General features: G+C 31.3%; 1 protein-coding gene and 1 pseudogene across 1 annotated transcript; both read right to left on the bottom strand.

Moving 5' to 3' along the window:
- Positions 1–2,109: 2,109 nt before the first annotated feature.
- LOC131617269 (uncharacterized) lies at positions 2,110–4,414 on the bottom strand. The gene has a single exon (XM_058888596.1). It carries the CDS (start codon positions 3,978–3,980, stop codon positions 2,703–2,705), a length of 1,278 nt encoding a protein of 425 aa, XP_058744579.1. The 5' UTR covers positions 3,981–4,414; the 3' UTR covers positions 2,110–2,702.
- An 8,145-nt stretch (positions 4,415–12,559) lies between these two features.
- Positions 12,560–15,011, bottom strand: LOC131617270 (uncharacterized; annotated as a pseudogene).
- Between the last annotated feature and the right edge of the window lie 458 nt (positions 15,012–15,469).

Consider the following 15,469-nt stretch of genomic DNA (forward strand, 5'->3'; position numbering starts at 1 on the left):
ATTAAAGTCTTATGGAAATTGACGGTTCCCCTCAAATTCAAGGTCTTCGCTTGGAGACTCTTCATATCAAGACTACCGGTTAAGGAATCGCTTATAAGAAGAGGTGTCACCATCGGTGCTATCAATGCTTGTTGTGAGTTTTGTCGGCTGCACCCGGAAAATTTGAACCATCTCTTCTTCGATTGTCCCGTCTCTAATCTGTTGTGGGGCAGAATTTTCACATGGATGGGAGTTGACCTCTTATTCTCTCTTGATGAGTTTATGGTGTTTGGCAAGTTTCATGAGGAGGTAAAAAAGGCAAATTCAAGACTGAAAATCAACACTATCTGGCTAGCTACAACTTGGAGCATTTGGTTCATGAGAAACGCGATGATTTTTGATAAGGTGCCGTATAGTTTCGACGTGGTGTATTCTAACATCTTGTATTTATCTTGGAATTGGCTAGCTAGTAGCAACCCTTTGTCCTTCTGTAGCTTCTATGACTGGTTTAAATCCCCTTTGGATTGTTTCAATTCTTTGTAATTTCTCTGCTGTAAGGGTTGCACCCCTAGTGCGATTACTTATATCAATTGCCTATTGAAAAAAAATTCATATTTTTAGGGGAGGAGAATGTTTGTGTTGACTATCTAACAAAACATAAGGTTGATAATGATGCGGCGTACTAGTCTATTGCAAAATTTCCGGTATAAATCATCACTTTCATGTTAGAGAAAATTTATTTTTTATTTTTTTATAGATAATTTCTCTTTTTTTTTTTAACAAAATTTTGTAGACATTATTAAAAAAAATTAAAATTGGTTTTAAGAAATTATTTGTAAGGAAAGGTTAAATGTAGCATCGATCTAACACTCTCATTGACCAATGACCCATAAGCATTTATGATAATAATCCAAAGACATACCTACTTAGCTTAATAAACCATATCACGTAATTGATAGTACAATATCACGGAAACTATAGTTTTGTACAATTATTATTCATACGTCTTACATCAAATTAAATATAATACAATAATTGCATGATTAAGTGATTAACATTCACTTCATATTGGTGTGAGTTTGGATGGAGGTGTGTTGCTTTCTGGTTGTTATTTATTTATTTATTTGAAATTCTTTATTGTAATGGTTCAAATATACTTATAGAAAATGTAAGAGATTTTTAGAAAATGTAATGGTTCTCTCTTTTCTTCTATGAATGCCATGTTTACCAACACATATACTTAATGACTAGTTACATTCCCATTGTGTCACACAATCTTATAATTTATCTATATATTTTAAAATTTTTAATTGATGATTCTTCATAAATGATGGTAGTACTCGCCACTCACCGACTAATTTCATTATAAATAAATTTATCTATGATTTTTCTAGTATATAGTATAATTTTCAATGTTTTCTTATTTTTAACAGGCAAGCACTAGACAAGAGATCGTACGAGGAACAATTTTTCTTATTATTGGAAATCTTAGCCGCATATTCGCTTTAGCTTTAAACTATTGGACATATAATGGCTCCCAATGTGTTTTGTCTCTATAACAATAATATCTTGCAATATTAAGCCTCAAAATAGAATTATCACATGTTATAGTTAATTATGTTAATTGTTATATTTAATTGTAGATGATTATTAATTAATTAATTTTATTATAAATCAATTAAGATTTATTTACTGGTCATAATTATTATATAAAGTGTATCATTTAGTCATTCTAATATGCATCATTGAATTAATATTTTTTATTTTATTTCTTTCTTTGTTGAGTTTAACCATACTTTTCAATTAGTGTCGTTTATGAGGTAATGTAAAATAGATTATCATACGTCATTCAAAATTTATCACGATTAAGTGCCTGTTTGGAACCACGTTAGACAGCCCCCTAACGTACGTTTTTCTAATGCTCCAATCTGGAATTTCTCCATTTTTACGCATTTTTATCTCAAAATGTGTTGCCACCGCACGTTTGCTTTGCTAGAAACTCACCCAAACATACAATAAATCATATAATTAGGATCTCTATTTCGCTTAAAATTTGTTAATGATCCGCATGTATAAAATTTGTTAATGATCCGCATGTATTATGTATTCATTGTCATGTACATTTCACCGTTGAAATTTCACCATAAAAATCATTATTTATTCTATTTTTGTCTTTGTTGGGCAGCTTAACCATACTTCTTAATCAAAACTATCTTTGAGAGAATGTTAGACCGACTTTCGCACGCAATTAAATTTTTACAGTTAAACAATAAGTAAAATTTTGTTATGATTAATCTACATAATTGATTTATACGAGATGATTTTATTTACCATCTGCCTTATTATACATTTACAATAAAATGCTAATCATACATACAATCATATAACATTAAAGATCATTTGGTCATCGAGTACTAAAAAATTAAAAAAGAGTATTCAACATTAAACAATTTACAAATCTATCATACATGATCAAATTGATTTTATAATGATGACTAGTCATATATAAATTTAAAACAAAACAAAAAAAAAAGAAAAGAAATAGTAAAAAGAAGAAGAAGAATTGTTAGCTGCAAATTGTAACCACCAACAACACCCCACTATGATCAACATCATGATGATAATAATCTTAATATTCATTGCAGCATCCTATTCCTCTCTGTAATCATAACAAAGTTTTCTGTGTACCAGTTTAGTCTCATCACCAATCTTACAAAATATTCCTAATCAGAAGAACAAATCCACGAATCAACACCTTCTCCTCCTCTATTACTATTATTACTATTATCATTATTATTATTATTCTCCATTGTCTTTTCATGGTTTAACGTAATTGATCCAGAACCTGAAAAGTTTACCTTACAATTACTACCTACACCCCCACCCACACCAACACCAACACCATCACCTGTAGAAGAAGAACCAACAACTTTATCACCAACTAGATGTGCATTTACTTGTCCTTGATTCACACCAAGATCTTCAAGAGATTGTACTGATAAACTTTGTTGTTGTTGTTGTTGTTGTTGATGTTGTGATTTTGCACCAAACGCTTCTAGACTAAAAGGATGAAACTGCTGCGAAGACGATGCGGAGAGGTTGTTGAATGTATGAATAGGTTGTTGATTTTGCATGCTAAGCATGAAGTTATGTTGTTGTTGTTGATGTTGATGATGGTTGTTATAAGGTAAACCCAAATCAGATATTGGTAGCTGTTGTTGTGGATAATTGTTGTTGACAGTTGCATCAACCATGTTGTTGTTATGCGATGAGGATGAAGATGAAGATAAAAACAATGGATTTTGATGATAAAGTTTTTGTGGTGAAGGACGGAGAGGGTAAAAAGAAGACGTTGTTGATGTTGGATCGAAGTGAGTTGATCTTAAAGAAGACGATGAAGTGAGAAGATCAAGACGGCGAGAATAAGAAGAACCTGAAAAAGGTGGTGCAGGGATACCTGTGAATTCTTGAACCATGGCTCTGAAATTCGATGTGTCGGTTGTTAGAACTGTTGTGGGTGCTCTTCTTGAAGCTCTTGTTCTCTTCTTTGAGTTTCTTGTTGCATTATTGGCTGTTGTTGTTGTCGCCGGTGACGGTGTTGTTGTTCTTGCATTATTGTTGTCATGAAGTCCAAGAGTTTGTGGAGTTGTTAACAAACATTGGTTCAAATGTTGTTGTTGTTGTTGTAAGGAAAATGATAATGATGATGGTGATGAAAGTCCTTGAGATGATGGAGGAAATGAAGATGTGTCTATGTTTGGTTGGGATTGAGAGAGATTTTGAAGGTAGTTTGGTGAAAGATCAAAGAAAGAAACTGAGTTTGAGTTTGAGATTGAGTTTGATCCAAGATGAAACAATTGTGGATTGTGTGAGATGGAATTGAATTGAAGATTAGATTGTGGATGGAAGAAATTTGAAGGAACAAGTGTTTGGTGATGAGTTCTTGAATCATATTCTTCATCACCACTTGAAGAAATGCTTCCACTATTACCAGAATCCATAGCTTGTAAATTAAGCAAAAGTAGATGAGACAAAAGCTGAACAAAAAAAAGTGGTTATAAAAAGGGATTGAAAATAGTGAAAATAGGAAAAAAAATAAAAAAAGGTTATGGAAGTGATGAGAAGAAGCTGTGAAAAATTTCTAATTCTGAGAAGAAGCTTTTGAAAAGAGAACAATATCTTTAGAAGCTAAGATCTTTTCCTAGGCTGTCTTTTAGATGGAGAAAAAGGAATTTATTTTGTATGAAAAGAAGAGAAAAGAAGAGGAGATGGGGGAATAGATCTTGTTTATGATATAATAGAACTGGCTAGGGAAGAGGTGATGAAGATGGGAAAGAAAGGAGAAAAGATGAAAAGCCTTGAGAGGTAAATTACAAAAAGGCCATGTGGGGTGTGTTTGAAATTAGGGTTTTGTTTGATGAAAAGGAGGTGAAAGTGAGAAAGAGAGAGAGAGAGAGAGAGAGAAAATGAAGGAAAATAAAGCACAAGAAATGTTATTATATATGTACAGATAAAATCATAAAAGTTTTTACTTTTTGATTGGATAGATATTTATATTTATGTGACTTATTTATATTTAATGGTGAATTTTATTTTTTTTAGTAAATTTTAATGAAATACTATTTTCATTTTTAATATTATTAAATTTATTTTTAATTAATATAATGGTAAGTGTTTATTTTTAGTCATTAAATATTTATTTTAAATTTATATTTATATTTTAAATAAATTTTACTCACAAATTATGTGTATTTAATAAAATTTTATGAAATTTGATGAAGTAGCTCTGATATATTCACTTGAATTAAATAGGTTCAAACTGCATATTTATGGTCAATCTTTAGAAAATAATATTTATGTATTGAAGTAAATAAATTGTTGACATTTATAAATAAATAATTTAAAAAAAAATTAACTTTAAAAAACCCTCAAATTTTAAATAATTTAACCAAAAACTCGCATTAAATATTTTAAATAATTGCAAATACACAACATATAATTTAATATCTAATTATAATAATATATAATTGTTAGAATTCAATTATGATTGGTTAAACTTAAATTACAGATTTAATACAAATAAAAAAATATTAAATTTATAAAAAAATGACTCATATTTTTAGAATCTTGAATGTTTAATGTATTGGCATTCAGGGCCGTCTTTGAGGGCGTGCAAAGCGGGCTACCGTACAGGGCCTCAAAATTTCAAGGGTTAAACTATAGCTAAATAGAGCCTCATAAAATATTTGGTAGGTTAAATCATGAGTACATAGGGCCTCTATTAGTTTTTTTATATGATTAAATTGTGACTAATCCACATAGGACCTCCAAAAACTTGAGATGGCATTTATACATACTTTCTACTCCCAACAATAACACTATTAAATTAAAATTAAATTAATTTTACCTCCTGAATATCAATATCTATATTTTTTTAATAGGTATTTCTAAAAAATTCTCGAATATTTATTTTACCTTTGTGTTTGTTTGTTTACAAAGAAAAAAAAATAGATGTTGTGTTAAACCTATGGACAGTGCAAGGTGGGGTAGGCATTGGAGTAGAGAGAAAAGAATTGCCGGTGGCTGGCAACGGGTCAAACTCAAAGTGAATGGTGAGAGAGAGTTTTGAATGTGAAAGGGGTGAAAAGGATGTAGGATAGGAACTATTCAAACTTTTACTCAGACAAGAAAAGTTATATGAAGATTAATTATTTTATTATTGTTTATATAATAAAATTTAGTGTGAGAAAGAGACTAAAATAAGAAGCCAGGGCCAACGATTGTAGGCCAGGAGGAATATATTGCAAGTTATTATACACATAAGGTGTTATTTGGGTAAGGTCATAAAATCCAAAGCATTAGATCAGCAATTTGGTTTCAAGTTCTACTACATCCTTTGTTTTATTATTTCCAATTTTAAAAAAATTATGGAATTCCTAGGTTTTAAATTTTAAAAAAAGTTATAGAATTCTTAGATTTTGTTTGCAAGTTTGGAGGGAAGTGAAAGAAAAGACTTTTAAATATGAATTTTTAAGAAAATAAAAGAAAATATTTGATTTTTTTAAAAACAATTTATAGAATAATAAAATAGCGTTCATCATTACTATATTGTAAATTTTTAGAATATTATAACAATATAAAAGATGTTTGAAAAATTTATGCAAGTCCTCCAAATAAATTTTGAGTTTCTATAAATTAGAAATTTTTTGTTATGAATAAAAATCCTTCAACTCTTTTCACTAAATCCTTCCCTTTTATCAAGGTTCTCCTCTCTCTTTATCTTCAAACTCGCAAACACCCTTAATGTATGCTTAATTGTTGTATTTTTAGATTTGTTGGAAATCAAACCCTTAACGTAAGCTTAATTATTGTATATTTTAGATTTGTTGGAAATCAAAGTATATTTGATTTATCTTTTCTATTTTTTTTCTTTCTTTTTTGTTTCTCTTTAATGGAAATATACGCTTTAGCTAAAGAGATTATTTGTTTTGACTTTTTTAAAAAATGATTTTTATAGTGTTACATAAATTTGTGAAAAAAAAATTTACAAAAAAACTTTTTATAAAAGCTTCAGATGAAAATTTTGTTTGAATATTTATTCTTAAAATGTGATTTTAGGTTTTTCATCTATTTATAGGGAAAAAAATTGGATATCAAAATTTCAAAAATGAAGGTTTTTCCAATAACCAAGTTCAACAACAGGTTATGCCCGAACCGCTTGAACAATCCATACCCAGGGTAGTCGGTGGAGACTTAGGTTGAGATAGCCTAAAAGTAGTGTTGATAAATATGAACCAGGATGCAGATCAAGCAGTCGGAAGGGCCCAACAAAACAATTTTGGGGGGCAAAATAACATATCCAATGTGGCTTAGCAAATCTTAGCCCAAAATGGTCTTAATGTAGGGCCTCATAGGCCAAACTTCGTTTCTTCCTTGTCTGAATATGTATTGTAGACTGAACTACCAAGGGGTTAGAAAACCCCTAAGTTCACTAAGTTTGTAGGAGACGCTAGTGAATCCACCATCGAGCATATTTCTCGATATCAATCAGAGGCAAGTGATTTGGCCAATAATGAAAACTTGAAGTTGAAATATTCTCCTAATTATTTGACTGAGAATGCCTTCACGAGGTTCACCACCCTACCCCTAAAGTATTTATGTAATTGGTACCCGTTTGAAAGGTTGATCCATGACAAGTTTTACATGGGCTAGTTGAAGGTCACCCTAAAAGAACTAGCCGGTGAGAAACAAAAATTGGGTAAATCAATATATGATTATCTCAATAGGTTTAGGATAATGAAGTCGAGATGCTTCACTCAAGTTCTTGAATATGAGTTAGTCGAAATGGTTGCAGGAGGTTTAGACTATTCCATTAGGAATAAGTTAGATACCTAATACCTAAGGCATATGGCTCAGTTTGCAGATAGGGTTAGGCAAGTCAATTGGTTGAAAGCTGAAAAGGCTAGATCGAATATATACCCTAAAAAGGAAAAAATTGCTTATGTACAAATAGATGAAAATGATCAAGAATTCGACATAGTTTATGAATATGTAAAAGAGAATGATATTAACCTAGAAGAGTTGCTTACATGACCTCCATACGTTTATAAGGTCCTAAGACCCTCAAATGGAGAAAAAATCTTGTCGAATTCAGTAGAAATGAAAAATTCATTACAAAAACTTATACATTTGATGTAACTAAATGTGATGAGATTTTTCAATCTTTTAGTTGTCGAAGGTCAAATCATAATGCCAAAAGACCTAAAGACACCACCATTGGAACAAAGAAAGAAAAAAGGTTTATGTGAGTATCACAATTTTCTTGGTTATAAAACCTCTCAATTTGATCTTTTAGGGATCTAGTACAGGACACTTTGAAAGACAGGAGGATGAAGTTTGTAGACAAATCCAAACAGCCAATGCCGACTTAAATTACCCCTATCAAAGTCCAAAAAGCATATTTGGTGGATCTTGTCAAAATCATGATGGTCGAAACCCCAATGGATATTAATGAGAAGGTCGAAGAAGAAAGTGTGTTGGATTATACTGACAAGATTAAAGCGGTGTATCTGAAGGCTTAGGAGGAGTTGATTGACTTCCTAAACTGCTGTAAGATTAAGGGTTCTGAAGTTATGTTATAGCCTTGTTGCAGTGCGGTGTTTAACAAGGAAGCCACCTAAGACCTCAAAAGTATAAGGCCTCATCAATAAAAAGGAATAACTTGAATGATAGGAGGCCATGTTTGCTTTTGACAATAGAGGAGTCCCCTACAAAAAATACCAGGAGCCTGCAAACAAGTGGAGAAGTCAAAGAAAAACTTATGTTCCATCTGTTGCTCTTCCCTCTAATGAATGGATTTGACCAGCGGCCAAACTAAATTTTTACCAGCATAAGTGGAGAGTAATCAAAGTTGACGCCCGTTCTTCATACCAAGACAATTCTCAAGTGTCAAGAAAACTACTCTTATGGTTCTAGAAATTATCTAGGTAAAGCCCATGACTAGAACTCAATGGAAAAGTTTTGCAAGTTTTGCAATTCCCCACCTTTTGCCAATTTTAGTCATGCTTTGATCTTGAGATACAATTCGTGTTTAGTTTAATTGGGAAATGTATAGTGAGGCTTTGATCAGGTGTGAGTGAACTTGTAATGCAAGTGTGATGCAATGCCAAAGAATTCAAGTTTTGGCTGGTTTTGATGACATGGAATTTGATTTGGCAGGCACAAGGTGTTGACTTTGAGACATTATATCTCCATGTTTAAGTGTATTGTTAATTCTCTGCTGATTGGCATTATGTTTGGTAAAACTAACTTATGGGAACATGTTGAATAAGATGTTCCACGACAACTGATGAAGACATGTCAAGAAAGATGTTCTATGTAGAGTTCATTCGACATCGCGTCTGTTATGCTACAGCTGGATCAGTTGGAGTTAGTTGATGTACAGGTGCAGAATATTTCGGAATATTATGCAATCCTATGTGGCACTTGAATTAAGGGATTAGAGATTATCTCTGATTTCAAGTTATTTGATTAGTTACTAAATATGGAGAATATTTAGGAATCTAATATTTGATATCCTATCTTCATGGAGAAAATTGTGGAAGATTTTTTTGAGTGCTCGCAGCGATTTGAAGTCCGAATCTAGTCCAGAAGGTCAATATATATATATATATATATATATATATATATATATATATATATATATATATATATATATATATATATATATATAAAGCATCATACCTAATAAAAACTATTTATGTTTTTAATGCATTGAATACACATATTTTGGGAAAAATTTATCTTTTTAATCTACTAAACAATGTTCAACTTACTTTTTTTAATCTTTTAACCAGATTCTCGAGGGCACTCGTTAGTATTTCCCTGATTAATATATGCTTATCCCAACAGTATTTAAGATCTACTACATGTTGGGAAAATTCATCGTGTCTCTAGTTACTTTTCTTTCTTGTATGCACAAAATTTATGATATACTAATAACCTATTGAGAAATGCTAATGAGTGCTCCCGGGCACTGATTAAGAGATTAAAAAGGTAAATTGTACATTGTTTAATAGATTAAAAAGATAAATATTTTATTCAAAATATGTGTATTCAAAATATTGAAAACATAAATAATTAACTTTTCTAAAGAATATTATGTGTATTCAATGTATTGAATTTAGAATGTTTTCTTTATTTGAAATGTTTAACCAGTGCCCCAGGGAAACTCGTTAGCATGACCCATAAAAGAAAAATTATACACTGTTTTTTTTAAAGTAGTAGCATTTAAAAGAAAATTAACATGGCAATATGCAAGTAAATTAAATTAAGATATATCCGTTGTGATCAGAGAATTGGTGGTTTTGATAAACGACGGTGGACTTGAATCTCAAATATAGAGGTGGAGTAACTTACCTACAAGATTAACACTTTAATGGTCAAATCAATATGTGAAGGTGAAGTGGGAGTGAAATTTAAATTAGAAATTATGTCTATGAAATTCTTCGCATGTGTCTTTTATATAATAGAAGGGTAATAAAAACCCATGATTTTCTAGGGGTGTGTCATACCGCAATTTTGGCCCTCACTTTTCAATAAATTTTAACTTTGGATATTTGAGTTTCATCTGAGGATATGATGAAAGGTCTCTAGATCATGATTTGTCTTTTGTTCTTTAACCGCACGCATGTATGATTTTAATTTGGTTTGAGGTCAAATTGAAGTTGGATTTGGTTTGAAATCCCAATTAAAATTGAGTCTTATTCCATTCAAGATTGACATATTATATTTTTTATATATACAAATGTTGTCCATCATCACCTTTTCTTATAAACTAGTAAGATACCCGTGCTTCCGCACGGGTAAATTTATTTAATATTGTATGAAATTAATTAGATACATATAAATTTTTAATAAATGATTTAATTACAAATGAAAAATATTATATAAATTTAATTATATTAAATAATTATATAAAAAAAGAATTTGGAAGATGAAGTTAAAAAAAATGAAATATTAAAATTTAAAAATAAAAATTATCTCTCAATTTATAGTAATTGTTGATTAAAATAAAATAGATACTTTGTTGATAATGACCCGTGAAATAAAAAATTTATTTGATCTGATATAAAATATATTTAAATACAAATGTAAAATGAAAAATAATCATATGAATTTAATCGTATTAAATAATCTTTAAAAAAATCGTGAAATGAAGAAAAGAAAAAATTTTTAAAAATAAGGATATTATCTCTCTAATAAAAACAATGATTGATTAAAATAAAAAAAGTATTATGTTGATAGTGACCCGTGATATTACAATATTTTTAATTTTATTAAAATTAAAAAATACATTATTTTTTAGAGTTGATACATAAATAGAGAAAAAAAATTAAAATGAAAGTAAGAAAGTGTGGGAAGAAAATTTGAGAGAAATTTGAAATTTTAATTAAGAAAGAGAAAGTGTGTAATGATCGATTAAAATAAATTAAATATTGTATTGATAGTGACCCGTGAGATAAATAAATATTTAATTTTATTAAAATTAAAAAAATAGATTATTAATAATTTTTGTGATTAAATGAAAAAAATTAAAATGAAAGTAAGAAAGTGTGGGAAAATGAAATGTGAAAGAAATTTGAAAATTTAAGTAAGAGAGAGAAGAAGTGTGTTAGGGAGAAAAAGTTGGTTATTGAAAATTTAAAAAGTTGGACCAATGAGAGGCCGACAATTAGCGCTTGGTTATTGAAAGGTTGAAAAAGTGATATGTGCTTTTGTTAGTTACCGAATTGTCCTTTTTTATTTGTAAAGAAATTTTTAACTAAGGGCATAATAGTCAGATTGGTCAATCTTTTATTAATTGTTTGTATAGTAGATAGTAGATTAGGTTAACCATATCTCATGCATCATGTTCATGCTTCATAGCAATTGTGGAGGTCTATGACAAATCTCTTAAGGCCTTGGTCATGTTATGCTTCAAACCAATTTTTGTTTCAATTGCAATTTGAGTGACCAAGAATTATTTGATTTGTACATCACGAAAATCTTCACCACGTCATAAACCACATTGCATTCAGATAATACATTTACAAAACTCATAGTTTTCACATTTGAAATTACATTGGATTTACACAAACCATTCATAAAGTCACACTCATGGGCCATTTACACATTCAACTAATCAAGTTTAGTAATTTAACCATGACATTCCTAACTAATATGTTCTAGCTGCATCAACACAACCAATTTAACCAATTTACAAGTCCATTCCAAATCTAGAAAAACTGCATTTCAAACCAAAGTGAACCTTCCAATTACTCAATTGCTCCTAAACAACTCATTTTCACTCACCAATTGGACCCCACAAGATCTAGATTGAATTTCTCCCTAACGGTTCCTCACATGAATCTTATAGCCATCTCACTCATTTCTAACCCCTCCAACAAACTTTGACACATTTGAAGGAATATGCCAAACTTCTCCCACGAATCCTACCTCAGCTCATTCACCGAAAATTCCGCTATATAAGAGAGTTCTCATTCATTCTCATGAGAGCCAGTCACTACCTATAAAAACGCTGCAGAAAAATCCTTTCATTCACCACCACTCAGAGCTCGTACCAAATGCTACACTGAGTTTCAAACTGAAACTCTGAGTTAGCTCGAGCTGTAAACCCTTTCCATAACACACACAGAAGCACGGAGAGAAGAGGTAGAAGAAGCAAGGAATAACAACAACCATCTGAAGTGAAAGAAGGAATAGAGTTAGATTCGTTACCTGTGGTATTTCCCTTGTACATTGTCGTCGCCTTTAATCTTTTGTTTACCGTATATTTTTGTTGCCTTTTCATTTTATGCACCTCGTGACGTAATATGTAATGCGTTCTGATGATAATAAAAAGGGGTATCGAGTTTGCACTGGGGTGGGGCTCTAATACTTTTGCTTGCGCTCAGTGGCGGAGCCAGAAAAATTATATAGCCTGGGCAAAAATTTAAAGATCGCAAATTTATATTATATATAATATATAAATAGTCGTCGATCAAAATAAAAGAGACAAACATAACCTTACAATAGAGAGTTAAATAAAATTACGAGGCAAATGTCCTTTCTGAGACTTCTTTGCGGTGAATGTTCGAATAATATCAATATCATCAAGTGACTTGAATATTTTCCGCTCGGTGTAACATATCATCAAATCATTGAACCACACATCGTTGATCTTATTTCGTAATTTAGACTTGATAATTTTCATTGCTGAAAAATCTCTTTCAACGGATGCTGTCGACACTGGCAATATCAAAGCTAACTCTATAAGTTTATAAACCAATGGAAATACCAAATGTTTCTCAGTTTGAACCATCTTCATAGCCAAACTTTGAACATCTTCACAAGTGGAAAATGAAGCATTTCTTCTCACTTGAAGAACATAAGTGTCAAGTTGATCCCTAATTATTCTTCGGTCATCATCAGAAAAGTCAGCATGATAAATATGTGCGAGACGAGCAAGCTTATCAACATCAAACTTTGAGAAAGAGTTCTTGGGGTCAAGGCATGAAAAGCAATCAAGTATAATGTTACTTCTTTCACTAAAGCGGTGATCCATCTCCGCACATATTTTGTCAATAGCAACATAAAAAATCTCTGCACGGTAATGATGAAGATTAGTTATAGTCCTCCCTTCTACTCTTGAACGACCCCGAACTGTTATTTCGTCATCCATATTTGGCACCGGAATACCTTTAGCAACACACAATTCTTGGACATCGGAAAAAAAATTATTCCAACCACTCTCTCTCATTGTGGCCAACCGAGCTTTGGCAACATCAACTAATTCCATGGCATTCACAATATTAAGATCTTTTCTTTGTAAGACATTTGAAAGCTCGTTTGTGATACCAAACAACTTTAACATTAACCTCAAAATAAAAGCAAATTTAAAGCTCTCCATTTTTTCTATCAAACTCGCTGCTTGAGATGGTCCACGTCCATCTTCATGAACCATACTAAGCACCTTTAATACGGAGGACCACATTTGATCCAAACGAATCAATGTAGTATAATGTGAGCCCCATCTAGTATCCCCGGGTCTAGTGAGATTAGATGATTGGTGCAAGCCTCTTCCTCTAGATATTTGACCACTCTCAAGTTTATTTAAAATATTTTGGTGTTGTGCCTCTGTCAAAGCACCCCTCCTCTTACAAGATGCACTTGTTGTATTCATAATCAAGGCGATGTACTCAAAGAAATCATGAATAGATGAGCAACTACTAGTAACCGACACAACAACCAATTGCAAACGGTGAGCATAACAATGGACATAGAAAGCATAAGGGTTTTCATCAATAATTTTTCTTTGTAAACCATTAAATTCACCTCTCATATTTGAAGCTCCATCATATCCTTGCCCTCGTATCCTTGAAATAGATAACTTGTACTTATCAAGAATACTACAAAGAGCATTCCTTAATGAGTCAGATGTAGTATCCGTGACATGATGTAGAGCAATAAATCGTTCCACAACATTCCCTTTGCCATTCAAAAACCTAAAAAAAATCAACAAGTTTACTTGGCGGCATGTAGAGAATAATAGGTAATGAAAATTAAAAATTGGAAAATACAATTACTAACCTCAACATCACAGCCATTTGCTCTTTCACGGATATATCACGTGACTCGTCAATAAGCACGGAGAATTGTCTATCACCAAGCTCTTCCATAATCACCTTGGCAAATTCATGTGCACAACACGTCGCAAGCTCCTTTTGAATGTCACCGCAAGTCATTGTGCAAATTTTCTCACCATGGTCAAAAGCATCCCTCACTTGTTCATTATGAGATTTTAATCAATCTACCATCTCTCTAAAATTTCCCTTATTTAGAGAAGTAGAGGATTCATCATGGCCACGAAAAGCCATCCCTTGTGCTATGAGATATCTTGAACAATCTAAAGAACAAATCAAACGAATCTTATACAATTCTTCTGATTCCTTGGTTGCATTAGCAAATTTACTTATCACACTTTGTCTTTGATTATTATAATCATCGTAATGCTTGACACATGAGTTATGCAAACTATTATGACCACCAACGTGACCTTTCATGCTTTGAGATGCATGCTTCCAATCTCTATATCCGCTTTTGGTGAAGACTTCAAAACCAAAGTATCTCCCAGGTTGCTTAAAGAGAAAACAATAAAAACAATAAGCTGCATCCTTTATCTCACTGTATTCCAACCATGTAAAATTCTTATACCATGATTTACTAAATGCTCTACTAACACTTCCAAATTTAGTACGAGGAAAGGTTGGCAAATCTGGTTGCATTGGACCCTTCAATATATATGCCCTTCTCACTTGGTCTTGAATATCCGGAGCATACTCATTGATTTGTTTCCTACAACCTGGATCACACACAATCTCATTTGAATTAAACTCATTAACCACATTATTAGGCGGTGGTTCTAATTCAGCTTCCGGTTGCACAATATTCACATTTTCAATATTTTCTCAATCAATCAAAAACCTCCTCATCCCTGAATAAAAGACAAAGTAGTTATAAAATTGTAGTTTTAAAATTTAAAAGAATAAAAATTTAAAAGAATAATGACACATGCTTTGTACAAAATTGTTATGAATCTTAATGTGGGATGTGCCTTTAGCTTTAGAAAATATATATACTATGTACAGACAGTACAGTGTACTCAATGTTTTCAACAATTGCAAAATTTGGAATTTTCTTATGTATATAGGCTGAAGTAAAATTAGTGATGTCACATGTTTTAACTCATTTGAATTGTTCACTGTCTATAATGAATACACTAAGTAGACATTAACACCATATAATGCCACTACATCAACACTTGTCTCTCAAACAAAACACACTGATTGAACTAACAGTAAAATCAAAGTTTATCCATACTTTTTGTAGTTTAATAATAATAATAATAATAATAATAATAATAATATTGATTCTTTAAGCTATTTTTGTG

Source organism: Vicia villosa, linkage group LG7 (genome assembly GCF_029867415.1).
Source record: "Vicia villosa cultivar HV-30 ecotype Madison, WI linkage group LG7, Vvil1.0, whole genome shotgun sequence".
Lineage (NCBI taxonomy): Eukaryota > Viridiplantae > Streptophyta > Magnoliopsida > Fabales > Fabaceae > Vicia > Vicia villosa.